The sequence below is a fragment of the Anarrhichthys ocellatus genome, unplaced genomic scaffold, assembly GCF_004355925.1.
Source record: "Anarrhichthys ocellatus isolate YVR2014 unplaced genomic scaffold, GSC_Weel_1.0 scaffold15, whole genome shotgun sequence".
NCBI classification, from domain to species: domain Eukaryota; kingdom Metazoa; phylum Chordata; class Actinopteri; order Perciformes; family Anarhichadidae; genus Anarrhichthys; species Anarrhichthys ocellatus.
Window position 1 is genome coordinate 5,376,779 of NW_022280045.1, and position 16,755 is coordinate 5,393,533.

At 40.4% G+C, this 16,755-nt stretch overlaps 2 protein-coding genes and 1 long non-coding RNA gene across 4 annotated transcripts in view; 1 reads left to right on the plus strand and 2 right to left on the minus strand.

Moving 5' to 3' along the window:
• Positions 1 to 4,970: 4,970 nt before the first annotated feature.
• On the minus strand, positions 4,971 to 8,294 carry LOC116387772 (uncharacterized). The gene is made up of 3 exons (XR_004213038.1): positions 7,862 to 8,294; positions 6,957 to 7,052; positions 4,971 to 5,203 (listed from the first exon to the last, which is right to left on the minus strand). It is a non-coding gene; the product is annotated as an uncharacterized LOC116387772 (long non-coding RNA).
• Positions 8,295 to 9,192: 898 nt separating this feature from the next.
• LOC116387470 (transmembrane 6 superfamily member 2-like) lies at positions 9,193 to 12,811 on the plus strand. The gene is made up of 10 exons (XM_031854594.1): positions 9,193 to 9,478; positions 9,997 to 10,100; positions 10,179 to 10,276; positions 10,403 to 10,506; positions 10,591 to 10,673; positions 10,756 to 10,880; positions 11,354 to 11,455; positions 11,581 to 11,673; positions 11,768 to 11,887; positions 11,986 to 12,811. The coding sequence occupies exons 1-10, from the start codon at positions 9,387 to 9,389 to the stop codon at positions 12,193 to 12,195; spliced, it is 1,131 nt and encodes a 376-aa protein (XP_031710454.1). The 5' UTR covers positions 9,193 to 9,386; the 3' UTR covers positions 12,196 to 12,811.
• Positions 12,812 to 14,608: 1,797 nt separating this feature from the next.
• The window catches only part of LOC116387469 (neurocan core protein-like), a 38,065-nt gene continuing 35,918 nt past the window's right edge, over positions 14,609 to 16,755 (minus strand). For both annotated transcript variants that reach the window (XM_031854592.1, XM_031854593.1), the window contains 2 exons: positions 16,058 to 16,240; positions 14,609 to 15,808 (listed from right to left, as the gene is read on the minus strand). In XM_031854592.1, coding sequence (XP_031710452.1) covers positions 15,690 to 15,808; positions 16,058 to 16,240 — 302 coding nt within the window. In that variant the 3' untranslated portion in view covers positions 14,609 to 15,689. The remainder of the gene's footprint in view (positions 15,809 to 16,057; positions 16,241 to 16,755) is intronic.

The window sequence follows — 16,755 nt, forward strand, 5'->3', positions numbered from 1 at the left end:
AATATGGAAAATGAACACACTGCAGATGTAAAGAAAACAAAAGCAGTTTCACTTAACAAATGCTGTTCTATTTGTCCAGACGATCGTGGTCCTCCAGAAATCGGATGAGAAGAGCAGCAATGTCATCGGCTCTCTTGTTGCCGGGAACATAAAGCCTTAACAAGGCGTACTATAGGATCATCTCATCACTGGTGATCAAGGCATCGCATGTATCACCTGCATTAACTTGTCACCATTTTTTTTCGGGCTGGTTTCAGTGAAGTTTCTTCATGTGTGAGTCCACAAAGATTTGAGACTTGAGATGAATCCTCATATGTTAAGTTCAACTTTTACAATTTAGTTTGGATACAACTTGTTGTATTTCTTATTTCAATCACAAGATGGTGCCATCATATTTAAAGCACAAACAGGTGACAAGTTAATGCAGGTGATACATGTTATGGTTTGATCACCAGTGATGTGATTATATTATAGGATGCCTTGTTATGTGTAAACATGTTTTTGGAAATGTAGAAAAAGTTGTTTGTAACTTAGACTTCTTCCTTCTGACTTCGTAAAAACCACTCCTCCTCTGGGTGTGTTTGTGTGTGTGTGTGTGTGAGAGAGAGAGGAAGAGCGAGAGTGTACTGTAGCATTGTAGTTGCCATCTGGTGGCTGTATTGTTGCAGTGCAAGTCAAAAGTTGCAAAGAAAGACAATACAGAGATTTTAAAGCCTGTCAAATTATTTTAATCAATATTAATATTTGCACAAAGAAATGTCCAACACCAGCAGAATGACTTAGTGGATCTTATTGATCCATGACAAAATGGAACAAATAACCTATCAAGACTGACAATGTGCAAACATGTCATTTGTTTGTGCATTTTATTTTTCCAGCTCAGGGAAAATGTTCATTGTTTTGCGTCATTTTCTTTTTTTGAATCATGATGAAAGTAGCATTGAATTCATTATATGTAATAACAAATTAATACATACAAATAATTAATTTCTACATTTATGAACACAATGTACAAGAAGAAAAACAACAAAGGATTGTCACCGGCCACTGTTTTTTATTCCAAATAAGTTACAAACAAACCCCTAGTATAGTAGTGTACTTAGGACCAAAACAACGTAGGTTTTGCTGTGTTCACATAGGCGTGTGAATGTGTCACAGTGTGTATATTACATGTGCGTATATTACACATTCATATCTACACACGTACACTCCTACATGTATGAAAGCAACAGCAACGTTCTGTGGTTTGGGCATCTGGCTGACACTTACACATTGGATACTTTTAGGCATATTTGGGTTTTCACGCCTAACTGACAAATATGAAACAGGACTCTGAATGACACAAATATAACAAGTAAATACATGATGTATACAACTAATGCAAATTAACCACAAACATGAAATATCAGATGAAATAGTCAGCATTAAGTGAATCTGTATCAATAACCTAGATAATTAACAAAAGCACAGGTAAATATGACTAAATCTATGGTTTAAATACACGTATACTGCCATCTAGTGGTAGAACGGGTGAACATTTACTTTGCGAGTCCTTACCGGCTTCACTCTGTGTTCACTAAATCAACACAATACAGTGGACAAACAAATATCAGTGCCAACAGCAACATTTCTGTGAACACAAAAATGACTTTGATTAAACTATATCACGAACTGTATTGCATCACTTGGTTTGAAACGAAAAACGAGAATACCATGGTATTTCCGTATTTTGGTTTTTCCGAATTAACGGTAAAACAGATGACTAAAACGTACACGGACCATGGTGCCACCCTCCTTCAGATGTGTGTTTGTGCTGCCAAGTTCTAACAACCCAAGCTTTGACCTGTCTGTGTGCAGACAATCGCTGAAGACTTCTGTTTGTACTATAATTTAATATAAAGTGACTTTCTGATTATATCTATATCTAGGTACATTCAGATACTTAATACAGGTTTAAATTTAAATTGATACTTGTCATGGTTAAAAGGGTTCATTCATTAAATGGGAATCCAGCCGAGGCAGTTGGTGCTACAATTATACACCCGACTGTGACCTGCTACTGCACAATTGTATTGCCAGAATGCTTGTTTCTAGTATTTTGTGTAATACTTTATAGTTCACAGTAGGTCTCCAAATGTCCTTGCTGTTTCATTTACATGGGCATGTAACTGAATTCAGATCAAATAATACACTCTTAGCTGATGTGAAGACCCTCTAAATCAGAGCAGTATTGTTTTACAATTCATCTTGTGTGACAGTGAGTTGCTGTTATTTTATGCATCCAAAAACTACCGTACTTCTCCCCAAAGATTATGTTTCACCACCCTTTCAATATAATTATTGAATCAATATTAAACATTTTAGTGTTGACAATTTTGGTTGTCTTGTTTTATAACACCAATGTGGGCATCTGACTACTGAGTACATTGAATATATATATATATACATACACATAAATATATAAATGAATAATGAACTGAAAACATTTTTCCACCTGTGTTTATTAAAATTAGGCTACTCTGCAATAGCTACACTTGATACACTTAACTTTACATTAACACCTTTCATAGACGCACTACAGATGAGACATGGTTTTTATTCTTATCAGTAATTTCCACAAAAAAAGCAATGCAAGCTTAAACTTTTAAAACAACCTTTAGCAGAAATGAAGACATATCTAGTCTTTTTTTAAACTCTTTTTCTTATGTCTGTAATGTGGTTCCTGTGTATTACTGCAAATCCGCTGCAATGACCTCAATAGACACTAGATGTCCTCATGAGACCACTGTGCACTCAGGCATTCAGCACCTCCAGCCAGAGACACCTCCTGTGTCTATCACAAGACATTTACAGCCTTAAAGCTTCATTACAGCCATTCATGTCACATCTCAGTCATCTCAGTACGATCACACCAGATACAGAAGATCCAGCTACATTAACAACGAGTCTCTAATCTGATGTCATCTTCTTTTTCCTAAGTCCTCTTCTCAAAGACCACACGGGGTCCCGACTTGCTCCCCCGAGGTTCTGCAGAGATGATCCAGATGGCGGGGGCTTGCTCGAAGTCCCTGTCAAACATCTTGTTCTCCTCGGCCCGGGCCATCGCCTCTAGTTCTGGGGAGGTTTCTGGGCACCAGTCTGCCACAAACTTATCTTTGGCCTCGCAATAGTTCACCACCACTTCCTCAGGCTGCACCCCGAGCACCCAGTCTAGAAAACAGAAAGAGAGGGAAAGAGGGACAGAGTCGATGCAAGAGAAGAGCTGTGAGTGATGATTCTTAATAGCAGAAACAGACACTTTGAGTATCTTAAAGGGAGGGAAGGACCAGTAGGCTACAGCAACACACCTGCAACGTCATGAATGAGGTCCTTGATGAGGTGACCGATGATGGCATAAAGAACACCGAGCACGACAAAGATGGCCATGATCAGGTAGAGGACATAGGTAGGCAGGTGGATAGCATCCCGAGAGGGAGGTATGTAGCTCTCAAACAACACCGTCCCATCGTCCTCCCTGTAACGAACATTTAAGTTGTCCTCCATCACCTCCGTTGCTGTCTGAGAGTCTTCAAAGCTGCTGTCAGCCTGGGAATCCACTTAATATCTCAGAGTCGTCGCTGTATCAAAAGAAGCCGGCACAAAGGTCTCATCTTACAAAGCGCAAAAGGATCAGGAGGAAATACTTCATTGCTTCACATGATGTAACACAATGAGCATACATTATACTTTCAACAACAGTTTTGCATGCAGAACGTGAATAAAAACGTCTAGATTGCAGCAAAGCAGCAGGCAACAGTCCTCCAATTCACTGGGTGTCTTCACACTCCTGGCAACACTAAGCAAGTAAACCTTAAATTAAAAGTACAGCTGCATCTTTCACCCTGACAAGTTTTTAATTTAGTTTCTCTGTACCTATCTGTTTGCTTGTGGAGCTACGCAGATGAAAACTAGATTAGCTGCAGCAGCTTGAGGTAGTCAAGGTCAGAGGAATGATGCTGCGAGCAGTTTTCCTCATGAGAATTTACCTGATGCATATAGAAAAGCATGGACATCTATCTATTTATCGTTCTAGGCCTGTGTGTCTATCTATCTATCTATCTATCTATCTATCTATCTATCTATCTATCTATCTATCTATCTATCTATCTATCTATATCATTATCCAATAGTATTTAATATGACTCATGTACAGTAATCCTTGACATAAATAAGGTCACTGCCCAGGTATTAGAGGAAGGTAAGATGGATTAAAGGACAAGGACAAGACATAACAGCACTCTTGTTTTATTCAGTTGTTTCCTGGAGAGAAGCTAAATCCAACACCAGAACAGATCAAACGGACATGTTTCTTCTTCCACGATACATTACAGCAAGATGTGTGACTTAACGGTAAAATGCAGGTTATGACCGTTTGACTGTTTGGTGAAGAAAATGCACAGCAATGACAATACATATGCATTTTGACTAAGCTTTCTTGATATTTTCATGGAAGTTATACATATATAGTCATATACATACAGTACATACATACATATATAATTTTTGGATTGAAATGTCAGTTTTTTAAATGAAATGTATTTTTATAGCTCACATCAACATCTTGAAGTTTACATGGTGCATAATTAAATTATTTTAGCATGAGGAAAAAACGTTTGGGCAGCGAACAAAGATGCACATATATTTGGAATGACTGACATAATGGGCCATGTTTACATACATTTTCAATAAGTAATCAAGGTAAGCATTTGTTTCTCAGCAAAATTAGTACAAACTGTAACTGTTGAGCAACATGTATTTTATATAAAACAAAAATGACTTAGCATTATGCATCACTACAGCAAAGACGCAACACTGATCACTGCACTGAAATGAGATATGCAACCAAAGCTGAATGCTAAAGTGGAAACTCAAAGGGAAGTGGCATAAGGGGTCACGGGGCAGGCGAAGGTCACACTATGAATGGATATTCGTTTTTCTCTGGGGTATGATGCCGGAATGGAGCATCTCAGTGGAGGAGGGACGGATGGACGATAGCAGCCTCCGTCTCCCTGGTAGAAACCGGGCAGCAGTCCGTCCTTTTCCATCTGCAGCCCGTCTCTCTCCATCAGCTTACTGCAAATGCTCAGTCGGCGGCGCTCTTCTTCTATTTCTGCTCTCCCTTCCTCTGAATCATCCTCCACTGGTTTGGGGCCAAGAATCCAGTCTGTGAGGAGAAAAACATGTTAGAATGAAAGTAAATGATTGTCTGTGACTTCTTAGTGTGTGTTTTTTAAAGGGGCACTCCGCCAATTTTACATATGAACTTCAGTTTACTTGTCATGGAGCCTGAGGATCCGGTGTTTTGGGGCCTAAAATTCTGAATAGTTTGGCCTCCCAACTTTGTGGAAGTGCAATCAAAACTCAGCAGAGTACTTTGTTACTTTAGCAGCACTCAAATTTGAATCCGTTTATTGGCAATCACCTTGATGGTATAACAAAGAAACTGTTGGGAAGGTTGACCTTTGCACACAAACCTCAGGGTTAATGTGAAGGAGAGTCATCAAACAACATGGTCACCCAAAAGGGGAAAAAGGCAAAGACAAAACACGGATGCAGCCTTGGCCCAAGAGCTCAAGAAGGAAAAGGGACTCAAAGACACCAGATTGGAGAGAGTGATAGGAAGGAGACACCAGCCGGGGGGTTACCTGCTAAGTCATGTAATAGATCTTTAATCAGATGTCCCACTACGGCATATGTGGCCACTATTACCAAAACCACCCCGACTAGGACATAGATCACATTGCGCGGCAGAGTTATAGCATCTCTAGCCGGCGGTATGTAGTCCACGAAATAGGCCTCCTCTTCCTTCCTCCTGGACAGCTGGAGGAGCTGTCGGTGCTCAAACACCAGCTGTGTGAGGTTCAAAAGCAGAGCTCCTCCTGAGGCGTTTAGGGAGACAACTGGTTGTTGGTTCATGGTTTTAGTTGCTTTGGTAAAGTTGTTTTTTACAAGTGGATACTGTCTTTATAGGATGGTGTGTTCAAGGAACGTGGTGAAGCTTTGGGGCTGTTTCTTTGGGTGATTTATTGTCTTCTTGCAGGTCCGAGCTCCTTTGCCGCACTGTGAAAACTTGAATAACGGATGGAAAAGGTGCATCAGAGACGAGGGGGGACAGTAAGATTTGAACATTTTATTATTTCCTGAAGTTGGGAAGAGGGATTGATGACAGATGGTTGAATAATGAAAACACGGTTCCTTGTCAGTGACAGCGCTTTGCCACAAAATAGTGCTTCAGAAAATCTAGTTCACCAGACAAGAAAAATGTGATACCATAAGTGTGCCAACTGTACTAATCTTTTGTCTAGACTTAAATCCCAGAATTCGTCCTTCTAGTGTTTTGGAGAGGGGCTCTCAGCCAAACTTCCAGGGGAGCGAGGAGTGTGAGATGGACCAGAGGTGAATATGGGACAGGCAGAGTTAATAGGATTGAGTCTGTCACAGGGCAATATCAGCTTTCCATCTGTAGGGATTAGAGATGGTGGACAGTAATACGGCAAAGAGGCTTATGGTCCTCCATGACTAAGTTGCATATATATATATATATATATATATATATATATATATATATATATATGAAACATACATTACAGTAAACCCAGTTTATCTTGGGTTTAAAGTGGCATCACTTTATGGATATCCCATGCTTTGAAATTATTCCAAGCACAGCAGGTCTACTTTTATATTCTGTATATTTCCTGTCACATAATTCACAGATATTTTCACGGCTCATTTCTTGCTTGATCACAGAGCAGATGCTGATATTTCAAAATATGACCAGTAAATATCGCCATGGGTATAACTACATCATCAAATGACAAAGAACAAACATATTGACTCTCTTTCTAATATAGGATGAGAAAATGTTGATGAAATAACGAAGTTTTAGGATGTTATGGTGAAGTTGTATGACTGCTTACCTCGTAGTCAAGACTACAGATACTGCTCCACAGATCTTTTCTTTGACTTGTAAATGAAAGGACTTCCAAATTGGCATGTGTCGTATACAAACGGCTCTGGAAATAACCACAAGCACAGTCCAGAAAGTTAAGGTCATGCAAACAAAAAGGCTCACCGAAGTGACTGCTCTATCACAGCAAACTCAAAAAAACCACAATCAGTGATGAAGTGGGCAGGTACACAGTGATCCAAAAATAAGCTCTCCTCCTCTCAGATCTTCTCGGTGGACCATCAGGATGTAAAATTATCCTCTACGCTTTAGAGTCATTGTCTTTTGGTGGCTCGGGAACTTTGCAAAACTGAGAAACAAGAAATTTCCATTCTATGATGGTGATGGCAACACTTGCAAAGACGATGAACCAAGAGACCGGGTGCAGACCAAAATAGAAGACGTGTGATGTCATGTTGTGTAGAAGTCGAAAGGATGATAAACTTGGTTGGAAAACAAGTCCTCCCGTAAACAAGGAACCAGATGAAAAAAAGGAAGAATGAACAAATTGGAAGAATGGGTGTAATGAAAAAGCAGTGTGATGTCTCTGAATGCGTCTGTCTGAATGTGATGAGGCTGTCAGGAGAGTCAGGCTGTCTGCGTCAGCATCAAGGTGTTCTTTAGTAATCCATGATAGGATTTGCTTGACACTGTCGCTGTCACCGGCAACAACTTTTAACTGAGTAAGCAGACAGCAAAACAGAAGACGGAGTTCATCAGCTGAAGTACCTTTTGACACTGAAGTGTGGTGCAGTTTTCTACAGCTGATTCACACTGTAAGCCACAAATCCGACTACAAGACAAACTGCAGATAAGCAAACATGCAATTTAATGTATTTTCCTGCACTAAAGTTTTAGAAAAATCTTCGGCATTACCTGTAAGACGGATTTTCTCTTTCACTTGCAGGATCCATTCAGTTCAGTAAAAGGTGTACGTTTAGTTTCCAAGTCCTCTCCAGGTGACACAGACAAGCAGATCCATTGCAAAATCAGACTCCACAGAAAGCACTAGAAGCTGAACAGCTCTTGCTCACTAAGCAAAATAAAAACCCAAGACACCCAATAAATAAGTCAGTCCATATTGACTGTGACTCCCTCAGGCCGGGGTGACCACCTTCTTGGGTTTGTCTTCTTGCTCCATCAGCCACTTGGAGTAAGCATCACTCAGCATGAAGGCCCAGTAGACGATGGTTAGAGAGGTGTTTACGGTCACAATGGCGATGATTAAAGGGTGTATCATTGCTGCAGACTGGAAGAACTCTTTTTAGGAATATGTGTCACCTCAAAAAACTGTGTCTGCTGTGTAAGCGAAGTTTGTCCGTGTGTCTGATTTAATCGCCTCTCTGTCCGTTTCTCCTCTATACTCCCCACCCCCCCTCCGCTCTCTCTTTCCACTGGCCACTAAGTTTCTGTGGCAGCAGCAGCAGCGTAATCCTCTTCCTGCCGCTTTGTTACAGAAGATAAAGTTGCATTAGATGTAGGCCCGCTTTACAAATGATCATCCAGAAGATGTGATGCATGATGCACATGCTCATTCTTCACAATATGCAGAAAGAAAAGCGGTATGAGACAGTATTTTGTGGAGAAACTGCTCAAAAAATGTAAGAATGACTTAAACAACCCCAGGGACTGAAAAAAACATAATCCTTGTTCTGAACTTTATGTTCTCTGTCAGATATAATCCAGAAACTAATCAAGACTGGAGACATCAGACGGAGGAGTTCTTAATCTTACACCAAACACGACAGATGGCTCCTCAATCGAGCCACAGGGGCCACAGGAGCCCAGACAACACTGCAAACATGTGCAGCATGACTCAGATTCTTTTCCTATTACAGACTCATCTCATCTACATACTATTCATGAACTGGATACAATTTGAAATCAGAAGCTCAAAGGTGTAGGGGAAAAGCCATGAAGGAAAGAAAGATAAACACGGTAAATTCCTCCACCAGGTGGCAGTCGGTACAAGCATACGCTGAATGGTGAACAACAGATTGTATGATTAGAGTGGTTCACAGCAGATAGGTTGAACTAATCAATTGCAGCCAGAAATATCAAAGTGCTTGTTTTCGGAATGACACACATTTTACGCATCACGCACGAAGTCCATTATCTGCACTTTGCATGATCTCCCTTTAAAGTTTCTCTCATCAGACGTGACTCCTCCCATGTTGAACTTTGAGACCTGCTAGATAGCAAACGCATTGGAGCAACAGTGTCGTTTCATCACGGGCTAAAAGGCAGTGGGGAGACACTCCATTTAATGACCTTCCGTCGGCGGCAGTGGAGAGGACACTGGCTTCTAACATGCCTCGCTTCACAAACAAGCGTGTTTAGCAGAGACACTTTGTATGTGGACATTTATTTCTAAGAGAAGTCAAACAATAACGTATCAACAATGAGGCCGCCGGTGGAAGTCTGCGTTTTGATCCTTTCTCTCTTGGCTCCTGGAGTTTTGTACGCCATGAACAACATCCCTGCGCTTCAGGAGTAAGTGTGCATGCCCTCTAATAACTTTACTGTCATCTTGGCCTGCTGTTTGAAGGCATTGCACAGTGGGCCTAAAGCCGCTCATATTAATAGGCTTATAATGCGGCCCACAGCCTGAGGGGAAAGGAGGTTTAGCGAGGGCGTGTTTATCCAGAGGTCAACCTCGTTTTAAGTTGCTGTTGAGATTCCTAAAGCCAACACAGACAACACAATTCATTTCAACCGTAAGGCTCAAATTTTGAAAATTTGAAAAGTAAAGACTTAACAATATAGTTTATTTACTGGTAGGGTCCTTTTGGATCTAAATAATGTTAAAAAGAAAATGGAGGATATATAATGAAATGATGTTATCTACAACCCATAATCCTTCATTTCTCACCTCCTTTTTCTGATGAAAGTATGAATGTATAATCAAGAATGCAACTAACAGTTTGATGATTTTTTTTCTATGACATGAAGATAACTTTCTAAAGCACAATTTGCAAATTGATGTATGACCTCCCACCATTACTCCTCAGACCTCTTCCTATCCTTGGAATGGGAATGGTCGTCCTGGGATTAGTTCTCATCGTCCTCCTCATCATTGTGCCGAACAAGATGAAAGTGGACCCTTTATTCTATGGTACAACCATATAACAGACACTTTAATCAATAAAATAAAGATGTTGTTTTTTCACTGTGCCTCTTCGTGTCTGTTCAGTATTTGCAGAGTTGTCCTTCACCTGCATGTTGGGCCTGACTAATGCTTTAGAGCAGGATGGGTTCATCTCTGGCTTCATGGGTTTCTACCTAAAGATGGTAAGAGGACCCACACTGAGTTAAACCTTCCCCCTCTCTGTCTGAGACAACTTCTCAATAATGGTTTGTATTTCAGACTTTTATATGTCTAAAGTTAAAATTCATCATGTGATGCCTTCTCTTCAGGGTGAGCCTCATCTAAGCACCGCCTATGCTGTGATGATGTCTTACTGGGAAGGCATCGTTCACTTGGTCCTCTTCCTCACTATCATCCACCGCATGTTCAAAGGGTAAGCTGTGGCATCACCGTCAGAAACCCGTCCGCCAGTTCAGTGAGTCGTCTGATGAGACCTGTTGATTTTCTGTCCATCCAGGAAGTCCTATCGTAGCCTGGGGCTGCTGTGGGCGGGCTCATCAATTGCCCATCAAATTGTTCACATCCCAGGGGTGGTCATTGGTGAGAGCTGCCTACGTTTGATTCATCACATCCTCCATGTTGTTTGTGTCTGTTTCTCTTATTGATCTTCTCATTTGTGCAGGTAAATACGCGTCTAACATCCGACCAGCCTTTTGGAGCAACGTCCCCTTCTTCTTGGTGCCTTTCTGGGCGGCTTCGCTGCTCTTTAGCCGACCCAGAGAGATTCCAGTCATCCCAGCAGACAAGGTAAATCTCAGCAGTTCAGACATTTATATTATATTATGTGTATCTATAGAGAAGTGATGTCCAACCCTTGTCCCTTTTTAGATTGTTTCATTTGAGCTTTTGTCAGAGGACCGAAAGGTAAATCAGTATACTATTTATCTTTGCAGTAAGAGAGAAAGTGAAGACATTTATGTGTTTTTTTCCTTTTTCCTCACTCTGATAATAGTCTCGCGACCCCTTGTCTGGGTCCTGACCCCCACGTTGTGGACCTCTGCCATAGGGGATCAACTAATTTGTGCTTATTTACTTGATATTAGCCTGTATTTGTTAACAACTGGGCATTCAATTGTAAAAAAAAGAAAAACATGAATAAAGACAAATAAAAATGCAGTCCAAGCAAATCTGCCTATACTGGTCAGACTTTAATGACCACTTGAAGTAATTTAAGTGATTGAATATGGCACATTTACTGAGATTTTTCCTGTGTTGACTAGATTTCAGCGGAGCAGAAGAAAGGTCTGCTGTCTCGACCTATTGACCTGCTTCTATCGATTCTGTCACTTGGAGCAATGGCCTTCTGCATATTCAGAGGCTTTGTGAGTAAAACTACATGGAAGCTTTTGAATCTGTCCAACATTTCTGCTTCTGAATGAACTCCCTGAGACGTGAGGTCACATGTGGAGTACGGATGCTATAACTCACTCCTGCTGCTCTGCTCCAGGTGGTGCTGGACTGCCCTCTAGACACCTGTTTCACCTACATCTACCAGTACGAGCCCTACCTCAAAGACCCAGTTGGCTTTCCGAGGGTGATGGTGCGTCCTGAGAAAAGCACACCGCATTAAACCAGATATACTCAATATTCTGGTTCAAAATGATAAATGATATTTTTGTGCATCACTCCTGCAGATGCTGGTGTATTTGTTCTATGCTCTGCCTCTGCTGACTGTCTTCACCTATGGTCTGAAAACACCTGGATGCACCTGGATGTTGGACTGGACCATCTTCTTTGCTGGGGCCATGGCTCAGGTAACTGATTGTTTATGGCTTTGCTGTTACTTATATTTATATTCCTTGAAAAAGCAAAATACAGCATAAAAGCTGACTTCCTCCTGCTGTTTTCTCAGACCCAGTGGTGCCATATCGGAGCATCTCTGCACTCCCGCACTCCCTTCACATACCGAGTCCCAGCAGACAAATGGTGGCCTGTTATCACCCTAAATGTGCTGCTGGCTGCCGTGCCGGCTCTGCTGGCCCTGCGCTGCCACACCAACCCCACTTATTTTATGAAACCTGTTCCCGAGGGACAGACCAACAACGGGAAGAAGAAGAACTAGACCACACACCAGCCACAAACTATCGAGGAATACTTCACGCTGAGACACGGCTCATGTTTTCTGGGGACTCTCTTTGTCACACAAACTGCATGAAACGCAATTTTTTAACCTAAAACCCAAAGAAAATCTAAAAACGTCACTCAACTGTTCAAAATAAGTCACCTCAGGCAGCAGTAGCACTCCCTGCATGAACTATTGGACTCTGATAAGAAGGCAGTTGATGGAGTTGAGGACTGTCATCAGCTTTCAGGTGACTCATGCAGATATCCAGTTGGTATCTTCCCAAACTGAGACTATTGACCTGGATCATACAGTTTGGCAACACCACTGTTTCGATCCACACCACAACTCCACAGCTTGAAGTTTATTTTTACATATCTAAAATTGACAGTTTTCATTGTTTAAAAACTAAGTACCTTTTCAGAAAAATATTCACTGATTGCTTAAAAGGCTGAATAACTAAAAGTTGCTGATAAAGAAGATAATAGTCGATGCTAATTAAGCGGATAATTAGATGATGGAAAAACTCCACCTGGTGCCTTTATATTGTATAAAATATTTGATGATGAACATGACATTTTCAAATTGTTTGTTTTGTTGGAACAACAGTTCAAAACCCAACAATATTCAGTTTACAATGATATAAAATGGAGAAAAGCGGCAAATCCTCAAACTTAATTGATTATCAAAATAGTTCTGTCCACCAACTAATAGATTAATCGATTTCAGCTCTTGTCGTGACTGCATCTCAGTGTTGTTTTTTGTTTCATGTGCCACTTTCTTTTGTACAATAAATAAAATGGAGCATTAAATTGGGCTTTTTTGTATTATAATAGGATACAGATTACGTGAGCCATGTGTGAATGTCTTAGATTAAGTCTGTCTTTACTTCCAAAAGTTGATCATAGATCTAATGTTGCAACCTGAGCAGATTGTGCCTCATGTGCTGTGAACTGCTGGGTCAGTTAACTCTGCTTTCGTCAAACTGATAAGAGGTGGACCCTGGATTTAGGTGAGCCACAACCACACAAATGATCACCTGACACGTCGGGTCAGCTGTCCATGGCCCAAACATTTCTTTGTTTTTGGTTCCAAAGTGTCATTTTCGTATGGCATATCGTTTTCACATGGTGGATTGAAATTGTTGTCCTTCTTTCTCAGAGGTTGTGGTCTGAAATTCCCATTTTGTAATTTAAAGTTACACATTTTCCCATTAGACTGTAGTCATGGCAGAGAAGAGATAAAGTTATAGAAAATTAGCTTTTAGACCATCATGTCGAAAAACACTGGGATATGCAAGTGGTTTTAAATGACTAAAGATTTACAAAAATAATGAATTGATTAAACATAAATATCCAGATAACAAAGGGCCTGCCTGGGCTTTTTACACAGAATTGAAGAACCATAAATAGATTTCTGTGGATTAACTATCGGATTAAACTTATTTTCTATTTATTTATTTCCAACATGCAACAAATAAGTAAAAAAATACTAAACAAGATGCACAAGTAAAATTAGCAGTAAATATAAAAAATAAACAAATTCTCATAGACGACGTGTAACCCTCATAAATTTATCCGAAAAACCGATTTAATTGTGGGGTTTATATTGAAGTTTTCTAAATATCCCAGAGACAGCTCGACAAGCCTGCAGAAAGGGAAACGCAGATTCTGTCGAGATCAAGGGAGGGAAATAGTAGAAACTATTAATGTAGAAGTAGAACAAACAGTCGTGTACAAATAGGCTACGTGTATTTTGCTAGCTTAAACTGCATTGCGCCTCGTGTTTATTTTCATGACGTGAGTGAATGAAAAACTGTGTAAAAGAAACCCAGTACTGTAGGAAATACTGAGTAAAGAAAACAACTGTGAGTTCTGGTGTTGTAAGCACTTCATTCTGCAAAGAGAGAGACGAAGGATTAAGAACAGCAAATCAATATCTGCATATTATAAAACACATTTACATCAATTTTCATTGAAACACAAAAGTTTCTTGATCAATGTAAGTGCCTGAACAGTGCCAACATACCATCATATCTTAAGAAAAAGTAAAGTGTCTTCTTTTGACAACTTTGTATGTAAAAGCCTCTTTTTAAACAATAAATACATATTTTGATATGTATATTGCTTTGAGGTTTAGAGCAGATATTAGGGTACTCTAAGTGTAAATTTGAACTAAATCCTTTTTGCTGTATGGAATCTTTTTGTTATAACCATTGGAATTATAATTCTGCCCCTGGTTCATCCTCTGGGGACCATAAATATCTACCAATTGTTACGGTAAGCCATCCAGTCGAGATATTTAAGTCTGGATCAAAGTGTTACTAGCATCGCTAATAAAATGTGCATGTGTGAAGCCGAAAACCAGTTGATGTTTTGTTGGCTTAAATACAAAATTAAAAAAATACCAGAAATGCTGTTGTTCATTTTCTCACTTTATTAAGAATGGAATACAACAGCAGGACAAAAAGTCATAAGAACACCAAAAAAGTGGATGACCAATCAAATATCAAAGAGACCAAAGACAAAAACAAAAGTGACGTACCCATCAGGTAAATATAGCCGTGCAAAGATTGAAAGTATTTAGCAATTCAGATACAATCAGGTGGTTATCTCAAGAAAGTATTGTGTAATCCCATCCTCACTATCTATGTCAATGGGACATATTCACTAGCTGAGAGGGCAAGACAAGGTCAAGCTATTGATCAGGGACCAGCCAAAAACAAACACCACAATATTTACAATACAGAGATTAGATGCAATCTAATGATGAATTAAATTTATTGTTGATTGTTTGATTTATGTACTGGTATAGAAAAAGGTTGTTACATTGGCTCTCTGAAGTATAAGTAAAAAAAGAAAGCATATTCACTAGCAAACAATTCATAATAAATAGCAACATAACACAAAAATAGCAAATATTAGAAAAAGCAAGTGAGTGGAGTAAAACAAACTATTCAGGGGCTCAATGGAAAAAGTAACAGCTACAGTACACATACAAAAAGCTCAGGATCACCGGGGACTGAATGCTAACTTCCATCAATTACATCTGTGCTTTGCTAACAGAACATTAGGATGAGAGTCATTTTTCAGGTAGAACAAGCAAATATTTGCGACAACAAAAAAAGTGACTCCGCACTTTTCTAAGTTTCTCTCTTACATGCACACGCTCACACACGCTCACACACAGCTGTTAGTCTGACCGACAGAGAGGGTTTTAGTTCAGAGACAGGAAGAGGATTTACTGTATCGAGATATTTCAGAGGGAGGCGTTAATAAGAGTTAGTGTTATAGTTAGTGTTCGCATGGACCTCAGTTAGCAGGGTAAAAAAAAAAGAAGGGATAAACTGTATGTTAGTGTAATAAAACCTTATTGATCAGGAGAAATAAAGTAGAAATAGAAGTAGGAAAAGGAATGGAAATGATGTGGACTACTGTCTTTCTTTATGGGCCATGGTTAGCACCTAGCCTTTGAAGAAGGTTGTGTTATTTGGTTCAGTAGTAGCTGTGTGTGTCCTCTCTGGCCTTTTGTCCCTCTACTCCGTGTCTCCTGTGTCCGTGGCGTTCGTTGTGCTGATTGTGGTGGTGGCGTCGGTACCGGTGTGACCGCCGGGCTAAACGTGGAGGGAAACAAACAAGTTTTATGTCTTACATGTACTGTAGTAGATGCACAACTATCTTCTGTTTCTTGCTTTCTTTGCACTTCTCCGTCACATATTAAAATATAAGGTGACTAAAAATGGCAACCATATTTTCCGTTGTTGGCAACCAAAAGCTGATGCCTGGTTAAGTCCTGAGTGCCGTTACCAACCTTTACTTACATGAAACATAGCAAAGGTTTAAACTAGACATTGAACACTCACACTTTGTGCAGATGATCCTGGGTCTCTCCCAGCTCCCGTCGGCCCGGCAGCGAGCAGTGGGGATGTGACGCTGGAAGAAGCCCTCGGAGCACTGGTAGCGTACCACTGCATGGATGTCATAATGTGACCTTCGCCGACCTATCAAATGGGCGTTCTCCACTGCGGGCGGCGTCCCACACAGCACTGCAGGGAATCATGAAATAAAGCCATCGTAGAGATGAGAGGTATATACAATATCTATTTCTCATCAATCCAGACGTGCATATGGTGCCAAAGGTGTGTATGACCCTCCATGATGAAATAGCTAGAATATTAGTGTCAACTTGTTACACTTATTATGAATCTTTTAAGTACAGATACTACAAATATTAGTGCATTTTCTATACTGCTATTGACCAAATTCAATATTGCAGGTGTGCTTTGCCTCTAGATGGCAGCATTGTTGCTGTATCTGCATGTGATTTGAGGAGAGGCCAGGAGGAGGCGATGGGTCTCTGCAGCAGACAGGGAATACAGCCAAGCCACAGAGCCACGAGGCCGCAGCCAGATACTTAATCCTTTTCTCCGTGTCCTCCTCCATCCTTATCCATCCTTTTCTAACTCCTGACCATCCTCCGTTTCTCCAGCATGTTCCAGCCTTTAGCTTTCTTCGCATCCTACAAGCTCTCGCTGCATTCACATTCAGGTCGGCTGAGTCG

Bases quoted from the DNA above. Each gene is read 5' to 3' on its own strand.
- LOC116387470 (XM_031854594.1), top strand. From the start codon at position 9,387: ATGAGGCCGCCGGTGGAAGTCTGCGTTTTGATCCTTTCTCTCTTGGCT. The intron at 9,479-9,996 runs GTAAGTGTGCAT...ATTACTCCTCAG, and splicing joins AACATCCCTGCGCTTCAGGA to ACCTCTTCCTATCCTTGGAA. The intron at 10,881-11,353 runs GTAAATCTCAGC...TGTGTTGACTAG, and splicing joins CAGTCATCCCAGCAGACAAG to ATTTCAGCGGAGCAGAAGAA.